A 17,774-nucleotide genomic window follows, 5' to 3' on the forward strand; every position below is an offset into this window, starting at 1 on the left:
CAGGTGCCCTTGAGCAAGGCACCGTACCCCCCCCAACCGCTCAGGGGCGCTGGTCCAGCTGGCAGCCCACTCACTCGGACATCTCTCCATTAGTGCATGTATAGGTCCTGAGCGTGTGTGTGTATTACAGGCCTGTGTGTGATTACTAACAAAGTGTACACAGAGTGTAAATTGTAATTTTCCCACTGGGTATCGAAAAATAGTATAAATAAATGATCTTATTTAAGATTACCAAGGGAATTTTACTTGTTCCATTGGCAGATTTTTTTAATTTATAAGCAAAAAAACACCTTGTATTTATTTATTTATTTAATTTATTTTTGAAGTGGTCTTATTCCAGTGTTGGCTTGCGGGTAATTCCCCAGGTTGGACGATCTGGAGGTCAACAGTTTACAGTTGAGCTGCACATTAGGCATGTGTGTGTCCTTACCACTGGGGATGAAGATGGTCAGCAGGCAGGCCGTGCCACCTACTGCCAGGAACGTTATCTGGGTGAACTTGCGGGAGCGGTTGAGGGTGAACAGGATGATGGTGCGCGCAGGCATCTCTACCAGGCCAAAGATCATCTGCGTCAGATAGATATTCATTCCAAAGTCAGAAATGTTGAGAGACAGGCCGTAGTAAACGAGCACGTTGGCGAACCTGGGACAGACACAAAAAAGCATAATTTTAACCAACACACTGTTCCTGTATTTAGCAGAGACGTGAGACAATGTCTAAACATCCAGTTAACACTTTAGTTGAAAGTATCTACATAAGAGTGATATGACACTGTCATGAACACATCACATTGGCATGCAACACTCATGACACATGAACCCTAACCCTAACCATGATCCAAACAAATGACAAAGAAGTGATATGTCATAAACATTTATGAGTTGTTTATAATATTTATGAGACAATAATGACAGTGTCATGTCACTCTTATGTCAATACCTTCAAGTAAAGAGTGACTAAAGTTAGCATGTGTGGCAACCTTAAAATGATGAGATACGCTTCAGAAATTTTAAGTAACAAATCTTACACATGGTGGCTTTAAGATAAAATGCAAGTAGTCTGGATCAAGACTACTTGCACAGTAGTCTGGGAAGCACATTTCCTTGGATTGGGATGGCACCAAGATCTTGGTTGCAGCTGTCGCCGTGGTACACCCTGCTCCGTTCTCCGGTGCCCTGCAGTGTCCTGCTGCGTCCTGCTACGTCCAGCTATAACCTACTGTGCCACGCGACACCCTGTAATGCTCTGCAGTAACCTGCTATGACTACTACTACTACAATTTTTTGGTTACTGTTCCATTTTCTTTATTGTGACTGTTATTGCCACTGTGCATCACACCCCCAACCGGCACCGTCAGACACCGCCTACCAAGAGCCTGGGTCTTTAGGTTTCTTCCTAAAAGGGAGTTTTTCTTTCCCACTGTCGCACTAAATACTTGCTTTTGGGGGAATTACTGGAATTGTTGGGACTTTATAAATTACAGAGTGTGGTCTAGACCTACTCTATCTGTAAAGTGTCTTGAGATAACTGTTGTTATGATTTGATACTATAAATTAAATTGAATTGAATTTCCAGGGTAACTGCCTGACATCGTCCCTCACCATCCGCTCTCTGTGTGCTGCTGTTGTCAAAATCCCTGCGTTACGGGAAACAACAACAACCTTTGAGATTAGATTTAGATTTCATACGCAGGTATGTGGAGACAAGGACCCTACAGCGTAGCATGACATGCACCTGTCAAAACATTTTTAACTACACCTCAACTACACATCGCGGCGGTGCACGGCCGCGGCTTGCTAGCGTTGCATTTCCGCCTCGACTCATTTCCTGATTCTCCTTCTCCGTAAACAACATGAAGTCAAGGAGCGGGTTAACTTCTTCTGCTACAGATTTCCCACCGTGGTCAGAAAGAACAGGGTCCACTCGCTCCGAAGATAACGCCGTCACTCTCTCACTCGCTCTACCACACTCTCCATACGCACACGGATGCCGCCCCTGCTATTCTCCCTAGAAGATTGACGCACACACCAACGCACAAGTATAACTTCAGGCCACTAACGTCGGCTATGGCAAAAGCTCTGCGTGGAGCTTCTGGAGAAGCAAAAATCCTGCTTAAGTAAGAGAGAGCACATGTGTATTCCGGTGCTCGGAACTCCAAAAATCTGTCACTAATCCCCATTGTTAGCCCCAGGAACTCTATTTAGTCACTTGTGTTCCGTCGTTCTAGTTTTTATCATGTTTTCTCCTAGGATATTCTGGTTTTCTGTAGATGTTTGTACAAACACAATGGTGTTATTATTATGTTTTATGTGGGAAGCTTGGTTAGGTGATGTTCCACACAGCTTTTTAGAAACAAATGCTTGACTCACTTCTCTAAATATTCTGCCTAAATTAGTTTGGAATCCATGTGAGTGTGGTATACCTTTTTTAGTGATAAAGGAATTTGGCCTTGGAAATGAAAGGGCCCGATGGTGTTTTTTTTCCCCAACATCGCCTTCGAGGCAGCTAACCCTAACCTTAACCCTAAACATAACCATTGCTGCCTGGAAGGAGATGTTGGGGGCAAAAAACACCAAACTCCAATGAAAGGTGGTGTGTAACATAACCCGCAATGTATGATTATGCACTGCACCCCTTTTTTCTGCCCTTATTTATTTTGATTTTTTTCCTCTTTTCTTCTTTGTCTCTCCTTTTTAGTCCACTAATTTTGTAACAATTTTGCAAATATACAAAAAAAAATAGTGTTTTAGATATTGTGAGGCAGGAATGAGCTCAAAGAAAGCTTTGATGAGATGGCGAAGAGGAGTGAGTGGTAAAAACAAAGACTAGACAAGACTGTTTGGAATGTGGAAGGGCAACAAATGATGTCCCCAAAAGGAAACTTTGTCAACATTTGTTTTATCTAAAATGATAATTTTTTTCTCTGTTTGTTCATGTCACTTTAACTGTATTGCTGCAAAATGGGATTTTCAAGCAAACAAACTGACCAACACATACTGTATATAATAAAAGATTGATTACTTGGCATCTGTGTATTGATACAGTATAGCAACGGAAAATATCGCAATACTATGCCGTATCTATTATTTCACCCAAACCTATTGTGAACCACTAAAAACAAATAAAAATGGATTACTGCAGGACTAATCTACAGCATCTTAGAGTATGTACAGTACAGTATGGCATAGTTATCAGATTATTTCAAAATGTAAACTCTGTGAAGCTTTTTTTGGCGTGTCAAATGTTGGCTTGACTTGGACGTAAGTCCAAACATTTTTTAGATTCAGATGTGAACACTGACCTGAAGAAAAAGGGTATGCTCTGCTCATACTCACCAGAGATAAAACACTATCAAAGACTGCTTCCTCATTTTTGGGGTTCGAACGAGGTCTATGAAGGAGTGATTTTTCTTCCCCTCAGTTTTCTCTTTAATTTCATAGACCTGGTGAAAACAGTGAGAAGAACAGTGACTAAGAGACTTTGGAATTAAGAATATATATACACTACCATTCAAAAGTTTGGGGTCACCCAAACAATTTTGTGTTTTCCTGAAAAGTCACACTTATTCACCACCATACGTTGTGAAATGAATAGAAAATAGAAGCAGAAGCAGCTCCCACAAGTTGGATTGGTTGGATGGGCACTTCTTGCGTACCATACGGTCAAGCTGCTCCCACAACAGCTCAATGGGGTTCAGATCTGGTGACTGCGCTGGCCACTCCATTACCGATAGAATACCAGCTGCCTGCTTCTGCTCTAAATAGTTCTTGCACAATTTGGAGGTGTGTTTAGGGTCATTGTCCTGTTGTAGGATGAAATTGGCTCCAGTCAAGCGCTGTCTACTGGGTATGGCATGGCGTTGCAAAAATGGAGTGATAGCCTTCCTTCTTCCAGAAATCCATTTTACCTGTACAATCTCCACCTTACCAGCACCAAAGCAACCCCAGACCATCACATTACCTCCACCATGCTTAACAGATGGCGTCAGGCATTCTTCCAGCATCTTTTCATTTGTTCTGCGTCTCACAAACGTTCTTCTTTGTGATCCAACACCTCACCTTGGATTCATCCGTCCACAACACTTTTTTCAGTCTTCCTCTGTCCATATTCTGTGTTCTTTTGCCCAGCTTAATCTTTTTTCTTTATTGGCCAGTCTCAGATTGGCTTTTTCTTTGCCACTCTGCCCCTGAAGCCCAGAATCCCGCAGCCGCCTCTTCACTGTAGATTTGACACTGTGTTTTGCGGGTATATTTAATGAAGATGCCAGTTGGGACCTGTGGTTCTGTTTCTCAAACTAGAGACCTAATGTACTTATCTTCTTGCTCAGTTGTGCAACCGGCCTCCCACTTCTTTTCTACTCTGGTTAGAGCCTGTTTGTGCTGTCCTCTGAAGGGAGTAGTACACACCGTTGTAGGAAATCTTCAATTCTTAGCAATGTCTCGCATGGAATACTTCATTTCTAAGGACAAAATAGACTGTCGAGTTTCAGATGAAGTTCTCTTTTTCTGGCCGTTTTGAGCGTTTAATTGACCCCACAAATGTGATGCTCCAGAAACTCAATCTGCTCAAAGGAAGGTCAGTTTTGTAGCTTCTGTAACGACCTAAACTGTTTTCAGATGTGTGAACATGATTGCACAAGGGTTTTCTATCATCAATTAGCCTTCTGAGCCAATGAGCAACACATGTACCATTAGAACACTGGGAGTGATAGTTGCTGGAAATGGGCCTCTATACACCTATGTAGATATTGCACCAAAACCAGACATTTGCAGCTAGAATAGTCTTTCACCACATTAGCAATGTATAGAGTGTATTTCTTCAAAGTTAAGACTAGTTTAAAGTTATCTTCATTGAAAAGTACAGTGCTTTTCCTTTAAAAATGAGGACATTTCAATGTGACCCCAAACTTTTGAACGGTAGTGTATATTAACAAAACACAGTACTGTACATATTTAAATAATTATGACTGATGGAAACATTTATGTAAAGTAAAAATGGTTGCTGGGGAGGATGATGCGGCCAAGCCAGTGTTGTTAATGGTTGCAATAGCACTGCGCTAAGCTAAATGCTAAAAGGGGGAAAGTTTCTGATTTTCAACCCTCCTGAAGTGTGTTATACCAGTAGAGATTTAACAGTGGGTACATTTGAACTCTGGGTTCAAATGAACCCTCTGGGTTCAAATGTACTGCCGCCATTCATATGTAAGTATGGCAGCACAAAAAATCTTTACTTTAAGTTACCGGCTAACGCTAGCAGTAGCTAGCTAACCTGTTTGCCATAACGAGGCGATTAAATGTTTCAATTACCTTTGGTGGAGTGAAAACACAGTGAGAGAAACATACTTTTTGGAAGTATGACCAAGTATTGCTGCTTAGCAGCCAAACAAGGTTGTGTCAGAACAAAACAAGAGCCGGTTACATCGTCACGTTTCTCTTTACTCCCATGTGTTCTGCATTGATCATAGACTACTAGACCATGGGCAGTTTTAGACCCTTTTAAAGGGGGGCTCATGCTCCCTAAATGTAATCTTTTTTTAAATCCATTTAAGTGGTTCACGTGAGAGTTTCTGAATGTGTCTGTTACTGACAGATGAAAAACAATTACAAATTCAAAGGGCTTGAAACAGATTTAATATCCTGTTTTGCTGAGTCTTGCTAGTCTATCAAATCTACCAGAGGGGGAGCAGGAGTGCGGCTGTGAAGTTTAACGTTGGTAGTCCCCAGAGAAGAAGTTGGTCATTTCATGGCGCAAATTATAACCCAAATTGAAACATAAGAAACTAAAATTGTTGAATGTTAGAACACTGTGTTAAAATGGTCGTTATCACTAAAGTGTCAGGTTTAGTTCCATCATAGTGTTAATAGTGTCAAAAAACATTAGCTGATGTTGTTCAGTAGCAAGCTCAGAGATTATTGGCTAATAAAATGAGTGATTTAGCAGGGGGGTGGGGGGAGGGGCACATTCTCATTAGGGGCTGAGACTCCCTAAAAGTCTGATCCTAGAATCGCCCCTGGACTGGACCCATTTTACGCCATTCTTGTTTTATAACTAATCAGCTGGAAACGAAACATTAAAACTGTTTTCCAACTCTGTCTGAAATCAAGGACTTATTGTTTTCAAAAAATTGGTAAATCTGCACAGGCTTTCAACTTCAGTTTTGGCTGCAATGGATATTTGTTTTTGACATTTTGAAAGAATTAAGTAAATGTAGTAGTAAATACAAAATAAAATAAAAAAGATGTTGCATCTCTACCTGACACATCTCCAAATCTTTGGTGAGGGGCTTCCCGTTCATCTGCGCTGCTTTTTGGATCAGTTCCCATGCTTCCTCTTTTTTGTCATTGGCCATTAACCAGCGGGCTGACTTTGGCAACACCCTGACAATGGAAAGACACATTGCTCAGATGACCTATTACAAACACTTACTTGACCCACTGTGCTGCAGGGGGGCACTTTGACATTTCACACTGTGGCCAAATTGATTTGTAATAGGCCTGTTGTAGAGAGAAAAAGAGCATTACCTAACATGGAGCACAATAGAATGCAGCCATTATTCAGGTGTGTTTGCATGACTGAATCAACCTTAGAACGTACACGTTCCTGAGGATATTTAGCAGTGTCACCGTCGCTCCATCCAAGAAGATTGGGATTGGTTTAAAGAAATGTCAATAAACCAGAGCATGTTTATTCTCCTACCCGAGAAATGCTGTGTGGATTAGCCAGACCTTCCTCTGCAGCGCTGTGGAGGAAGGTCTGGCATTGTGAGACTACTCTGGATCTGTCCTCCCTCCTTTGTTAAATTAGCCAAGTCTGTAAATGGCTTCGAAAAGACTTTTAAAAACTGATTTCTACTGACTTTCTTTTTTTGTTCAGGGGCTGTAATTTATCTGAGTCATCTGTATATGGCTGTGCATTATAGCTGTTTCTTAATGTATTCTATGAAGCACTTTGTTTTAAAAGGCCTTACATATATATATATATATATATATATATATATATATATATATATATATATATATATAAAATCTTAATTACTTACTATAAGTAAACTCTATAGCAAGAGGCACGCAGAGATACTGCTCAAAGTAGGTCTTTGTGTAAAAGGATCTCCTTTATCAGACCTTCCTGTGCTGTGGAGGAAGGTCTGGCAGTGTGACACTACATGTGCAACTCGGTTAAATTTGCACATGTAATGTAGAATTTTTTTTAGCGATTGCTCTTGTGTTTTTGTGAAAAATCTTGTTGTATGTATTATGTTCAAGAGATACTTCATGTCTTTGTATTGTTGTCTTTCTTTATTTGTACCTTGTTGGTACAGTATGTGTTTTTTTATCTTGTACTCCTGACTGCAGATCAAGTTTTCCATTTGAGATCAAAAAGCGACTGAACTGAAGTGAATCAAATCTGCGTTACACTGCTGCCCATCCACTCACCAAATGTAAAAGATGAAGAGAAAACCAGGTGCGGAGATTGCTAGCTGCAGTTTACGCCAGTCTCTTATGAGGTACGCAATACCAGCCAGCGAAATGTAGCCGACGCCAAAGGAGTAGTCAGTGATTATACCAGCCAACATCCGCTGCTTAGAGCCTGTCCATTCTGTCCCTGCATGGGAGACAAACAGGGCAGGGACATTCTGTATGAATTACATGTCATAATGTATGTACATACAATAACTCTTTAAGATACTTCATGTACAGGTGTATCAGCCCAGTCCAATCCATATCAATCAGCAGGTTATTTTCTCAGACTTTATAAACATTACGGGTTTTCACAGAATTAGCTGTACTTTTCATGACTAGTAGGACCTCTTGGTGTAAAATCGGGGGACAGTCCCTTGTTTGTTTTTATATGCTGGTTATTCATCCATCTCTAAAAAATAGTGTAACAGTATTTTACATTTTAAACAGAAAACGTGTCATTGTTTTAGACTTGCTTTTTTTATTGATTTTCTTTGTTTGTTTGCTTAATAACTGTCATTTTTGTCTTGCTTTTTTATTACTTTCCTATGTTAACGCTTTACTAGTTGTTTTTTTTAAAATGAATGTAAAGCACTTTGTAACTTGTTTTTGAAAAGCACTTCATTAATTAAGGAATTATTTTTTTCAACAACAAACAAAACAACAGCTTGAAGCTTGAAAAGGACTCGTTCACCCACATAGAGAAAGTGAGACACACACACACACACACACACACACACACACACACACACACACACACACACACACACAATTGAAATTGGATTGACAGAGAGAGAGACAGAGAGATCGAGAGACACAGAGAGAGAGAGAGAGAGAGAGAGAGAGAGATGTGGGGACAGAGAAACACACAATTAAAATTGTATTGACAAAAAAAGAGAGACAGCGACAGAGAGAGAGAGACAGACAGAGAGAGAGAGAACTCAAAAGAGAACACTCAACGCTTTTTTTAACCACCTGAAATTCAGCCCCCAAGACACCCTCCACACCAAAGCCCTCCGAACTCAACAGCTGAGCCCAGAAAAGAGTCCCCCCCCCAGACACAGTCTGAGCATCCTCACAACAACACTGTTCCCCAAACACCAATCAAAGTAAAGCAAATTATAACATAATGCAAAGAAACCCATGTGGAACACGGGAAAGAGGAAACTAACTGCCGAACTAGATCAGACTGTTACCTACTCATAAAAAGAGATAAGGAATTAGCAGAAGATCTCTCTACTGTCAGAGAGAGAAAGCAGAGGCAGATCCTAACCAAGCACAGGCGCCGTGACCACAAACTGGCAACTGAAACAGGAAGACAAAAAAAAGTCTTGGCAACCAAAAGAAAACAGAACATGTGGTCACTGTTGGACAGGTGAGGCTGAGACAGCGATGCATGCAATGACACAAGGAACATTTATTTGAACAAATTTAACTATGTAATCCCAGATTTCAAAGATATGAATGTAAATTCAAAATGAAACATTCCCCTTGGAGAAGGAGAAAACATATGCTCAGTATATACAAACATGCCACAACCTGAGGGACAGCAAATCCCCCCCCACACACACACATTATAAATATCTGTACATATATTTATATATCTAATGTTAAATTTGACTGTCTTAACAACTTCTTTTTGTTTCATATTTCATAATAACTTTTGTATTTATAGTTGTGATACAGATATTTGATATAAACCCATCTTAATATTGTGTTAATATATAACAATAATATAACTGGTTGTGTTTTGCCTGATGAACATTGTTATTGAAACTTTAATGCCAATAAAGCCCCTTGAATTGAAATGAATTGGGAGACAGTATATAGTAATAGAATTCCCTTCTTATCCCTATTGACTTTTAGGAGACAGTGTTGGCTTATTTTGCCAAACATTTGAAATATCCACGGCTGGGAAGGGTGCTCCTGTTCCTCAACCTGTCCATCAGTGACACTGTCAATCTGTTAGTGGTTTTGTTTAGGCAGACCGTTGCTAATGAGATCTATAAATTGTCTTGAGTATGTGTGACATTCTCTCTGGTGAAACTCGGGGGGGAAACGTGACGCAATGAGAACTAGTTATAGTCGCGCGTGGTGGTCGCAACACTTGTTGCAGACAAAATCACACATTGCTTGAACCTTCTTTGAGACACTGACCTAGGACAAAGGCATTCATGATGACACCAGAGACAGATGTTCCAACCATAAAGCGAAGGGCGACGTAGACATAGAAATTAGGGGCGAAGGCAGCACCGACCCCAAAGACGGCCTGGATAGCCAGGTTAACAAGAATGATGATCCTGCGACCATACCTGGAACAAAACAAGACATTTACGAACATTAGTTCCATGTAAACAACACTTGAATTTAGTTTGAAATGATGCGTAATTCTTAGACAGCACATGATGAAAGCACGTGATGAATTAAAAGAAATCAGTCCAGAAAGTAATGCAGAAATCAGACATGGGAACAAGTGGTAAGGAGTTCCGTCATCTATTCAACAGGGCTCTGAAGATGGATGGGTGTCATCAAACGTACTTATCAGCCAAGCTTCCAAACAAAACAGCTCCAACTAGGAGGCCCAACATGTATATGGAGGAGCCCATGATGTTCAGGTTGGCACTGTCACAAACCAGGTCCCACTGCAAGAAGCACAGAACAGGTTCAGTAAAAAAACGTTTGTCTTCTTTTATGTCTCATCGTTCTGTCCTTGAGGCTGAAGAAGAAACCTGCTCTGCGTCAACGCCATTCACAGTATATACCAGTGCTTTCCCTGGGTTTGTGGAAGACTTAGATGCATGTATTTGGTGGGGGGTTTAAGGGTCCTCCCTCAATTATATGTGATGTTTTTCATTAAAAAAAGCGTATGCAATGTCCCATCATTTTGGGCCATTATCATGATCAAATCTGGGACTAAAACGTTGGGAAACCTGGAGCAGATAATTACAAAATAACACACATTAGATCTGAGAAAAGCCATTTGGTTAGGTTTGATGCTCACACAGATTTTACATTCATTGGCTTAGGTGGTCCCCAAAAGGTGGTACCAGCTTAGCTTTGTAATGCTAGGTTTAACCCTGTATACCACTAAAGGCCCTTCAAATATCAACAGCTGGAAATTGACAGAGCCATATTCGTATTAAGATTCACCACAGATTTTATAGATATTTTATTTATCTATACCATGGGTAATAGGTGTCTTTTTTAAAAAGGTATTTCTAGTGTGAGTTATGTATATGTGGCCATGAGTAAGGTTTGTGGGTGTGAGGTGTGTGCATCCATTTTGCATTGTATTTATATACTGCAAACTGGATTGCTCCAACTAAGTTCGTTGTGTAATTATATGCAATGACAATCCAGATACAGTTGTGGTCATATGTTTATATATCCATGGTAAAGTTGACGAACAAGAGAATTAAAAAAACATCTTTTGGAAACTGATCGTAATGGCTTAAAATATTGGAAAAATCCAACCTTTAAGGACACCAATTTCTTTTTGTGAATTATTAATGTATCATAAATAAATTAATGTTCTTCCTTAAAATACAGAGGGCATAAGCACACACACCCCTATCTTAAATTCCCATAGAAGCAGGCAGATATTTATTTTAATGGCGTATTTTTAATCTTCTGCATGTGTGTGCGCTGCTGCGCTTCCCTGTGTGTGTGTGTGTAACAAGAATAGTGTGCTCACGCTGTGCACGAGCCTAGGGGCATTTTACTAATGCACTGTTAAAATAACAATGAAATGCTGCGTTACAACTTAAGACCAGGTTTTTTGTTGGTCAATGGCGGGATCAGTTCCTGTTGCCTCAAGATAGCAATACGTCAAGAATTTACCTGAACACACCTCCCATGGGCGCACACACGGGAGCAGGTGCATTTGCTATTCAAACGACACGGGCGCTGAACGGGAAATTGACAACTGCATTGTTCTTGCGTTGGCCCTTGCGCTGCGCTAGGTGCAAATAGGGCCCCTAATGTTAAACTGAAAGCACAAGCGTGTTTGAGTTAACCCTGCAGCAGAAAGGGCTTTGACCGGCTGAATGTGAGTTGAATAATAAGGCGGTGCCGTTCTCACAATCGATCTTTGTCTGAGTGATCGGATTTCCATTTATAAAATCCTCAAATGGATGGTCATGTCAGTCCTGTTAAGTAAAAAGTACTTGTTGGGAGTCAATTCTTAATGTAAACATTAACATGGTGCATTATAAAACATGTTGGAGGGTTGCTTTATGCTTGTACAATTTGGAGCATAAGTGTACCAAAATCTCACATTTCCCTAAACTAATTGAGATCGTTTTACATTACTGACTTGATTTGAAATGTTATCAAATCAGGACCTTGTGGATTCCCCCCCTCTACAATGAATCATGCACAAGTTGAAGGAACTGATGGGGAAACCTTTCACTGCAATATTGTTCATGTCATGTCATGTTTTTTTCCACTCACCTCTGTAACTGTGGTGCTTTGGAAGGTCTCTGTGCTGTACTCCCAGCCTCTCTGGCATCTCCCAGCAGGGTGTCCATCGCCATGAGCTACAGCCCCGCTGTGGTTCAAGGGAACCGTGCAGGACAGCTCAGGCCGGCCCTCGAGGACGGACAGATGGCTGATGTTGAAATCTGAAGAGGCCGGAGCGCCCGCCGTGGGCCACGAGGAGCGACACAAATGCGGAGGAACAGCCCCAGTGAAGACAGAGACCAGCATGTGGAAAGCCAGAAAGATCTGAGGTAGACAGATCCATACATACAAGATCTTCTGGAACTTCCCAAAGCCTCCAATAAGACGGATAATTTCATCAAAGTTCATTTTTCTGGCTTTTTTTTGTAGATTCACACTTAAAATGTGCTATTTTGTAACAGATCTGATGATTCAAAATCAGAGTCAAGTGCCAAAGATGCACAAGCAACTAGAGGCAGAGGGCCAAGTGTCAGACAAAAGTCTGAGATAAAATACTGTACGCTGATGCGTCTCCGTGAAACAAAGCTGCCTTCAACTGCGAATCGAGTCAAGAATCGAGTGACTACACTGGGGTGTTAAATAACACAACATGACGCCACAAAAATTAACCGGGCCATTCATACTAAGTGACACTCCCATTGCCGCAGAACCCTGGAATGCCTTTTTTTTTGGTCTTGACACGCCATAACAAGTAGATAAAGTGTCCTCATTCAGATGCAGTCCCACTTGTTTTTGTGCTTCAGTTTGAGATACATCTGTGTGAACTCTGGGGCTCTCTAAGGGAAGGGGAGTGCACTAAAACAGGAGGGAGGTGTTTGCTCTCTGTGGGCGGAGCTGCTGTGTGTTGATGGCTCAGCTGCTGCTTTAATCTCTTTCCCCCTACTTCTCTCACTGAAAAAGGGCCACGACATGCAGACTGTAGACTTTATACCCATGGTTTTTGGCCATATACTAAGAAAAATGTCACTCGGTTGAGTTTTATAGACTGAAGAAACAAAGATTTTTGAGTGTCTTCTCTTAAAAGTTTATGGCAGGTATCATATGGCATTTCTGCTTTAGTTCCTGCTTTTGCTTCCTATCCTTTTTTTATCTTCTGACTCGACTTGAGTTGATTCTGAAAGCGGTAACGAGCGCTCGTAGAGGAAAGTGAAATGAAGGGGTGTTCAGTTAACAATGTTCTAAATGGTTAATGAGACACATGCGTGAGTGTAAGTGCATTTGGCTGTAAAAAGAAAAGAGCTATGCGGAGGCAATCCCAGCACGCTGTTTCATTCAGTATTTCGAGTACAGCTCCTTTAAGTTCTATTTACCCAGAGGGGGGCTTCTTACACAAGACAGGTTAAGAATACTTCAATGTTTTCGAGAAATATGCTCATTTAAGGACTTTAATCTACTACACTCTTTAGATCATTCCCTTACTTTCTGCACAACAAGTGACATCTGGAGTCGCTGAAACAAACTACAGATGTGTATTCACTACATTCTTTAAATTCCGTGCTGCGGATTTAATGATGTTCTGTCTGGTTAGTGGTTTGGCCACCTGAAAGTCCGCAATGCTCGGTTCTCCAAAGATTAAGGCTATTTCCTCAAACCCATAAAACCTTGTGCTTGTTGTTTTCTTTTCCTAAAGGTAGTTCAGATTATGTACTGAATCCAGACCACACTGAACTTCTGATACAAATCCCAATCAATATGTGATTTTTTTTTTTCTTTCAAATGCAGTTGATGTTTCCAACCTTATTAATAAAATTGTTATGACCTACTCCTCAGAGGCTGTGGGCTACACACAAGTGGTGCAATGATGTTAGCCTAACTACACTCATACAGCAACAATGACATTTTTACAAAGTTTAGACAAAAGAAAACTAGGCAACAATGTACAGTACAACATGCAAAAACACTGCTATGCTCCTTGATTCTGTGTGTGTGTGTGTGTGTGTGTGTGTGTGTGTGTGTGTGTTTAATGGGGGGAGGATATCTTTTAGGGAGACGCCAGCCCCCCTCCTCTGCCTTCTCCAGATCCACAAAACACATGTAGACTGGTTGGGCATACTCCCAGGCTCCCTCCTGCGAGAGTGAAGATTTGATCCGTTCCCGACAGAATCCGCGTTGTTCCTCTTCAATCCGAGGTTCGACTATCGGCCGAACCCTCCTTTCCAGCACCTTGGAGTAGACTTTACCAGGGAGGCTGAGAAGTGTGATACCCCTGTAATTGGCACACACCCTCTGGTCCTAAGACCCTAAGACCACAATCGTTTTTGCACAATGCACGAAAAGCTCCGCCGGGGGTGTGAGTTGAAAGTCCGTTGGACAGGGGCCTCCTACAGACCTTCCCAGTTTATCCGCACTACCCGTTTGGGCTTAACAGGTCTGTCCAGACTCTTCCCTCACCCCCTGACCCAACCAGATAGTGATCAGTTGACAGCTCCGCCCTTCTCTCTTTACCCGAGTGTCCAAAACATACGGCCTCAGATCTGATGAAACAATTATAAAATCGATCATTGACCTTTGGCCTAGGGTGCTCTGGAACCACATACACTTATGAGCATCCCTATGTTCGAACATGGTGTTTTTGATGGACAATCCATGACTAGATTAGATTAGATTAGATTAGATTCAACTTTATTGTCATTACACATGTACAGGTACAAGGCAACGAAATGCAGTTTGGGTCTAACCAGAAGTGCAATAGCAGTAAGTGCAGGATATACAATGGTTCCGTAAGTGCAAGACATGGATATGTAGATAAATATAGAAAAGAATACTATTATAAACAGAGTTTTACAGATGGGTTTGTCCTATGAATACAAAATAGATAACAGTGTATTGTGAGCAAGATTTACAGCTAGGAATTTGGTGGATATACTATAATTGCAAATTTTTTACAAATTGTGCAAACAGCATAATATACTAATGAAATAAGGTAGTGGGCAGAAAATATCCGAATTAAAGTGCGGTGGAAAGTAATTGCATATTACAGTTAAAGTACGGTAGTGCGGATGTAAATGTAAACAATTGGTACTGTATATAAATAAACAGTCAGCATGCAAATGAAATGTAGGTAGTGCAAAAAGGTATAGTGTGCAAAAGATGCAGATGTAAACAGTCGTTACTATAGTAACAGTCAGCAGTGCAGATGAACATTATAATATTGCAGATAACAAAATGGAGGCAGGTGTGAGGAGGGAGAGGAGAGTCTGTCAGTATATGAGGGGAGTGGGATCAATGAGGATTAGAGTTCAATAAAGAGACAGCTCTGGGGAAAAAACTGTTCTTTAGTCTGCTGGTCCTGGTCCGGAGGAGACTAGCACAGAAGTCCAACAACAGACAACCACTCTGGTTCAGATACACTTCCACTTCCTGCACAAGTCACGGCTCCTACCCCCACAGAGAGGTGACATTCCACGTAACCAGAGCCAGCCTCTGCCGCGCCCCCCCCCTCCCTAAAAAACAACACAATTTAAGCCTTGCTTAAGACTTGGACCAAACAACTAGAGGCCTAGTTGGGACTTGAGCAAAGATGACTTGGTCACAACGCTGGCCTACATGACTGTATTGTGCCACCAGTTATCTTCATTTAATATTGTATGTGGCATTGTCTTTTGCGGTGTGCAAATGTTCCACCAAAACAAGTTCCTTCCCGAAACTTTTTAGCAGAGCCATCGTCGGCATAAGGTGCTTAACGCCGGCCAAGAAGATTGTGATTGGATGCATGCGTCACTCAGAGCTACGTTGTTTCGTTGCCCTGATTGGTTGTCGGCCAGCTTCCTGATTTCACAAAATACGGAGTAAAATCACAGAGCGTGCGTGTGTTAATCGTGCGTTAGTGGGGTTAAAAAGAATTTGTGTTTACAGATTAAATTTGACAGCCCTAGTATATATATACACAGTATTATATATATATATATATATATATATATATACACACACACACACACACACACACACACAGACACATACATACAAAGTTTTATATGTATTTCTACCCGTTCATAGTTCGTAGTGTTCAGCTTTGTCCTTGTTATAAGCTGTTTGTCTATTTCTTTGTCTGTACAATAAGACCATCAAAAGACCGGAGTTAAATTCCCTTTGTGCTATAGGAAATGTCGGAGATCTCTAAAGTCGGCACCCTTAATCTTTGTAGCAAATTGGATGGCAATTCAATAGTTGTCAAGACACAAAATGACCTGCTGGTGGCACTAGAGGAAACGTCAGTAGATCACCAAAGTAATTATGGTTCACCCTCTGGGAACCAAGAATGTCTACAAAATTGCACAGCAATCCATCCAACAGTTGACTGGCATTGCCATCCACAGAGCCATGTTGCTAACAATCAAACGTTGGATCATATATTACAATTAATCTGGTCTGTTCATGAGAAGTGCAGATGGCTTTAATGTGGATGGAGGTGGAGGGCTTGCTGTGAGAGGGCCCTCTTTACTCAGTGTAAATAATAATGGAATGTGAACTCAGATACATGTTGGTCTGCATTAAGTGGGACCATACAGCTTAAACCAACATACAGTGTATGTATTTACAAACCAAAATTCTACCAATGAATTCAGTGTGTGTCTATTAAAGAATTTAGTAGAAAGTATTCCTTGAAATATCCTTTACTGAGTGCTGTGTAGCAGCCTGCCATGCATGGTTTGCATATTTAACTGTTAGTTGCCACCAGGTAAATGGGAGCAGACTAAGAATAAACAAGTGGGCAGGACTTGAAGGCCCTGGCGTGGCCCAGCAGTTATGAAGACAAATATTTCCCTTTTGGATCAGTAAGGCGGGGAATAGGTGTGTTTGGAGAGGAGACAGAAGGGTGCTTTGTCCCCTTCTCTGACAGGTCAGCTCTCTCAATCCCCCCCTCCCCATTTCCCTCTCCCTCTGCCAGTCGTCCTCACTAAATCCCACCTTCCAGCTCCCTCATCCCCCTGCGCCCTCCTGGAGCTCACACAAACCATCTCACTTAAGAGATGCTATCACTTCTCTGCCGTTTCCTCCTGCTCATCCTTGCTCAACAGGTAAGAAGACCATTATCTTTTTCTATTCTAACACTACAGACACATTGAGACAAGGCACTCAACGCCTGCCATACCTGGAGCAACAGAAAAACACACAACTGAGATGCTTCGGTGTTCTCAGTAGCGGAGCACCAGCATTTTTCAGAAAATGACGGGAATATATTTTTTTACATAACAATTCTAAAATAGCAATCAAGTAGCCATTAACAAATTAACTTGAACATTTGGTTTTGACTGGTGTTGCTCTCATTTTATTGGGCTTCCTGTCCGGGGAAAAAAAACTTGCAAAAGGGGAGCAAAGTCTGAGGTCTTTGTATTTAAAGCTCCCGTGGACCCATTTTCACACCATGAAATGAGCTCATTCAGTAAACCTGGCAGACAGGCTTCAGATTTTTGGCATAACCCTCAGTGACCCTTGGAAGCAGTGAGTAGCCGGGGGAATTGGAGCAAGCAAGTTGCACCATGCATTGCTTACATCACTGCAAATACCAAGCAAAGCAAACCCATTCATTTTACAGGACTGAACAACGGCATTTAGAATCTGTTGGGCTGTGATCACTCCGAGCTATCTGCAGTTTACACCTTGACATAGACTTATATTTTAAATGGGTTCTTCCTCTCTGAACAGTTAGGCTGAAGGTTCAAAACATTGGTTATGCAACCATAACAAATAAAATGCTTTAATTGCAAACAAATTTATTTTATTTATTATATCATTTGCAGTTATAGTTAAAAGAAAGACGATTCTAGCTTATTAGGGTTACTATCTCAGTTGTTTTAAGGGGGTCTTTTTTTCATTTTCTGCTTTTTAAATTTTAACTGTAACACATCTAAAAAA

The 17,774-nt window shown here is 41.1% G+C and overlaps 3 protein-coding genes across 4 annotated transcripts in view; 1 reads left to right on the top strand and 2 right to left on the bottom strand.

The window, feature by feature from the left end:
* The window catches only part of si:dkey-119m7.4 (solute carrier family 22 member 6), a 15,450-nt gene extending 3,184 nt beyond the window's left edge, over window positions 1-12,266 (bottom strand). Inside the window, exons 1-7 of the mRNA XM_032542440.1 lie at window positions 11,910-12,266; window positions 9,996-10,099; window positions 9,615-9,769; window positions 7,434-7,602; window positions 6,254-6,377; window positions 3,336-3,442; window positions 431-642 (exon numbers count right to left, since the gene is read on the bottom strand). Coding sequence (XP_032398331.1) covers window positions 431-642; window positions 3,336-3,442; window positions 6,254-6,377; window positions 7,434-7,602; window positions 9,615-9,769; window positions 9,996-10,099; window positions 11,910-12,266 — 1,228 coding nt within the window. The remainder of the gene's footprint in view (window positions 1-430; window positions 643-3,335; window positions 3,443-6,253; window positions 6,378-7,433; window positions 7,603-9,614; window positions 9,770-9,995; window positions 10,100-11,909) is intronic.
* Window positions 9,603-17,774, bottom strand: part of tube1 (tubulin, epsilon 1) — a 30,682-nt gene continuing 22,510 nt past the window's right edge. The window contains exon 13 of the mRNA XM_032542454.1: window positions 9,603-9,614. The gene's annotated coding sequence lies outside the window, so the exon portion shown is untranslated. The remainder of the gene's footprint in view (window positions 9,615-17,774) is intronic.
* Window positions 16,672-17,774, top strand: part of ccn6 (cellular communication network factor 6) — a 5,634-nt gene continuing 4,531 nt past the window's right edge. Inside the window, exon 1 of one of the 2 annotated variants that reach the window (XM_032542468.1) lies at window positions 16,672-16,936. In XM_032542468.1, the coding sequence (XP_032398359.1) occupies window positions 16,889-16,936 (48 nt within the window). In that variant the 5' untranslated portion in view covers window positions 16,672-16,888. The remainder of the gene's footprint in view (window positions 16,937-17,774) is intronic. The other variant, XM_032542467.1, reaches the window with a different exon arrangement.

Source organism: Etheostoma spectabile, chromosome 18 (assembly GCF_008692095.1).
Source record: "Etheostoma spectabile isolate EspeVRDwgs_2016 chromosome 18, UIUC_Espe_1.0, whole genome shotgun sequence".
Classification (NCBI taxonomy): Eukaryota; Metazoa; Chordata; class Actinopteri; order Perciformes; family Percidae; genus Etheostoma; species Etheostoma spectabile.